Source organism: Eimeria mitis, genomic scaffold (assembly GCF_000499745.2).
Source record: "Eimeria mitis Houghton genomic scaffold, Emh_scaff1292, whole genome shotgun sequence".
In the NCBI taxonomy this organism is placed as follows: domain Eukaryota; phylum Apicomplexa; class Conoidasida; order Eucoccidiorida; family Eimeriidae; genus Eimeria; species Eimeria mitis.
In genome coordinates, this window is record NW_013568624.1 from 1 (window position 1) to 4147 (window position 4147).

General features: G+C 59.0%; 1 protein-coding gene across 1 annotated transcript in view; it reads left to right on the forward strand.

Annotated features, from left to right (window-relative positions):
• Window positions 1-1118: 1118 nt before the first annotated feature.
• EMH_0033880 (ubiquitin-activating enzyme e1, putative) overlaps window positions 1119-4147 on the forward strand; it is a gene marked incomplete at both ends in the record, with an annotated part of 7107 nt that continues 4078 nt past the window's right edge. The window contains 4 exon segments of the mRNA XM_013494800.1: window positions 1119-1173; window positions 1717-3093; window positions 3097-3621; window positions 3730-4145. Of these exon segments, the coding sequence (XP_013350254.1) occupies window positions 1119-1173; window positions 1717-3093; window positions 3097-3621; window positions 3730-4145 (2373 nt within the window).

Sequence of the window (4147 nt, forward strand, 5' to 3'; positions counted from 1 at the left end):
ACTCCACTGACTGCCCAGAAGTCAATGGGACCGCGTGGGCTGTGTGGTCACCTGTAGTTCCACCTGCGGCCGTCGCAGTCCTGCAGCATCCTCTCCAGAGAGCCGCTGTATCTGCAGACAACAGATCATGCGCAGGAGCAGAGAACAGCAACTATAAATAGCAATACTTGATATCTAGGATAAGGGTTTTTCAGAAGTGAATTCTCTGTGGGGCAACGGACTGGCGCAAACACTGCAGATAGGCGGCCTGCGTCGCACAAAAAAACATACGCACACAAGGAGTCCACTGTTCGAGAAGAGATATCCCTACGCCGCATCACTGCTGGAGCACTGTCAGGACAAGCGGCTACACAGAACAGGTGCTCATATACAGTAGAAGAGCGCTCACGAGCTCCGTGGCGCAGGGGAGGTCTTCTTCTGGCCCGAAAGTTCGCGGCATCTGCTGCTGGTGCTGCTTCTTCTCGGGGGCCGTAGCTGAGGTGGTCTGACCCATGCTGCGCTTTTTGAAGACCGGCAACGCTGGAGCCTCAACACCCGAGCAACAGTTGCCTGGAATGCGCAGCGAAAGCGCCAAGTATCAGCGCCCAAACCCGCTGAAGCACCGGCAACGCCAGAACAGAAGGAACAACAGTTCAACAGCGTAGCTTGTGTTACCTGGGTGTTCGGCTGTGTGTTTACGGGCCTCAACAGGTGGCGTCTGCCGCTCAGTGACAGTGTTGCAGACAACAGGGCTGCTGCAGCGGTGTCTGTTGCCACAATGAAGCCACTCTGACAGGTTAACCTGTTTCAATGCAACTACAGCAAGGCGTGGGAAACTGTTGATGCGGCTGCGTGCTGCTGTTGGAGATAGAATGAACGAGAATGCTGCGATTGGTGGATACCCGCCCTGCCCATCTGGCAGCCAGGACGGACTGCGCCGCGCGATAGGCAGGAACACCCGTTTCTACTTCAATGAAATACAGCAGTGGAGGGGTAACCAAACGGGCATTGCAGCCTGGGACCGGGATGCATGTGGTGGCGAGCAGCAACCCTCTCGTCTGCTGGAGACGCCGCTGCAGCGGTTGCTGCAGCGCCAGATACAACAGACCTTTCTAAAAAACAGAAGTTAACAACACTCGATGGAAGGGATTGTCTTGCAGTCTGTCTTCCTAACTGGGCTTGGGGCCCTCAGAGGTCCGCCGCAACAACACATGTAGCTACTGGGGGCTCGGATGGTCGCGCAGTNGGGCTTGGGGCCCTCAGAGGTCCGCCGCAACAACACATGTAGCTACTGGGGGCTCGGATGGTCGCGCAGTAGATAGTTTAGCGCTTCGACGACTCCGCTTGTCTTTTATTGAATTATATTGCACACGGTTTCTGCTTGAGCGGAGAAAAGGGGGGTGAGCACTACAACGGATTATCGGACGGCGGGGGGCCTCCACGCTCCGCCGAAACGTAGTGGGGCCCCGGCGGTCCCCAGACACAACCGAGACAGAGGCCGTTGCAGGTGGGACCCCGTCGACGTCTGCCAGAAGCCGATGCAACGCAGGCAGTTGGGGTGGCGGAAACCCTTGAAGCCGCCCCGGCGTACCTTCTAGCCGCAACTACAGTGCAGTGGGCTCCCCGGCTGCTCGGGGATCCCCACTTCTTAGCGGGTGTGGCAGCGGACGACTGACTGAAAAGCAGCAACGACGCATGCTGTACTTTCAAGTCTGCAGGGGTTGGGTCACTTCGCAGGGCACTTCGCAAACGCAGCAGCAGCAGCACGGCGGGCTAAGCGATCCAGGCAACATGTAGCGGATACAGGCACTATGAGGCAGCCTCTAGCCATCCGACTGCTGCTGCTGCTGCTGTCAACAACAGCGGGGTCAGCGGCAGTATGGCTTCACAGCTGCAGCAGGAGAGGGTTTACTGGTCCTGACATAGCCTGCAGCAAGAAGTCATCTGCAGTCTTGCTACCTCGATTGCCACGCCATACCCTTGCAGGGCTTCCTTATGCTGACGTACTGGAACAGAGAGCACCTGCAGCCACGACGGCAACAGCAGGAGTGCGGAAGCCCATCCAGCGGTCGTTGCAGCAACAAGCTGTCCTCATTTCACCGCGTGCATCCCTGCTGTCGCCCTCGGATGCTGTGGCTGGTGCAGCTGCTCTGCCGGCTGCTCCTTGTGACAGGCACGAGGCGCAGGAGGAAACAGACGCAGAACTCCATTCTGCCGTGGCAGCAGGTGATGATTTGTCTTTGCGGTCGTTGTTGTCTAGACAGCTACTTGTGTGGGGCCCAGAGCAGCAGAAGGTGTTGCCAGGCTCACGCGTACTGCTTATTGGGGCGGGTGGTGCGGCTGTTGAGGCCGCCAAATGCTTGTTGCAGTCGGGTGTTGGCTGCGTCTTGCTGGCGGACCCCGAAGAGCCGTCTCCTCAAGAGCGCGCTGCAAACTTTGCTCTGGCCGAGCATGCAGAGCAGCAGGAAGTTGCAGCTTCAGCGGCGGCCTCTTCTGCAGAAATTGATGTTGCTGAAGCTGGCGGTGCTGGGGCCAGGTCTCATCCGTTACGGTTTCCTCACGGACACCGGGTCGGCCTGTCTGCCCAACTGCTGGAAGCTCCTGAACAGCAACAGCAGCCGACAACCCGTATGACTCGAGCTGGAATTGCCTGCGCTTCTCTGCGGCGAGTCGGCGCCCCTTACGCTCGCGTGTCAGAGGTATCATTGCACATACAGCCGGGGGAAACTGCAGCTGCTTGGCGGGCGCGTGTGGAGCGCGTGCTGCAGCAAGTGGATGTGCTGCTACTATGCGATCGGCCTCTGCAGCAAAAGCTTTTTTACTCCGCCATGGCTCGACAACTGTGGTCCCGGCGAAAGGAGCAGCAGCTGCGCGGGCAGCAACAGGGAGGACAGGAACGGCAACAACAGCAGAAACCGCAGCCACAGAGACGCAAAGATGGCCCCCTTGTTGTGGCTGTATGCACAGCTGGACTCACCGGCCGGGTTGCCGTTGACTTCGGCGACTTCGTGTTTGCGAGAGTCAGCGAAGAGGCTGCTCTCACAGCCCTACTGCATAAACACGCGCAGCCCAAGAGACAACAGCAGCAACATCACCAACAACAGCAGCAGCAGCAANCGTATCCTAAGCAGGCAGTCGAAGGGCAACAGTCGCATGGCTTGCCAGATCCACCTGATCCGCAACAGCAGTACCTCATTGCTGCGTTTGAAGCCCTGGACGCAGCGGAGACAGAGGGACGTCGCGCGGGCGAAGAACCAGAGCGGATTCCCGCAGCAGACGAGAATACTGCTTCACCAGTAACAGCTGCTGCTACGACTGAGAACAGCAGGGAGGCAGATGCTTGTGCAGTGGCTGGAAGCCTCAGGAGCTGGAACGCCAGTCGTCTTCCTGCTGCCTCGCTCGTTGCAGCCCGTGCTGCCGCAATTTGGAAACGGCGCTATGGGCCCAGCGCGGCGAGCGCAGCGGCAGCGGCCGCAGCTGCCTCAGCAAGGGCTTCTCACCAGTCCGCCGCTGCAGTTACTGCTGCTGCAGAGGCAGCAGCTGCTGATGCAGTATCGAGGGGGGAAGCAGAGGCTGGGCGGGTTGGGGCGCTTATGGTTCGGGGGTCGCGAGGACACCTTGCGCCCATTGCAGCGGCAATGGGTACGTCAATGTTTTTCTGCTGCTTCCTGTTGTTGTGTTGCGTTCTGGATACGTTGGTTCTAGAACAGACGCAATGATGCTGCGTCATGTGTGCCGCTGCCCTTGCAGGTGCCCTGGCTGCGCAGGAGACCTTAAAGGGACTAACCCGGAAATACCGGCCTCTGGAGGGGCCGTTTGTGCTGCATGCGCTGGACCTGCTACGGCTCACTACACAGAATCAAACGGAACATGATGCAAACCGTGGAGGCAGCGACGGCAGGGACGGCAGTAGCAGCAACACTCGGGGTTGCGATAGATACCCGAGAGCGGTCTCCGCTGGCTCATCAGCGGGGAGTCGAACTTCACCTGCAGCGGCAACAGAACTAGGAACAGGTGGAGCAGAATCAGGAGACACCGCTAGTCTAGGAGCTTCCTGTGCTGCGGGCGGTGGCTCAAGAAATGCATCACCGAGGCGAGTGCCTTGGGAAGGGCAGCAGCAACTCCTAGGCATGGAACTGCAGCGCCGGCTAAGTCACCTGCGACTACT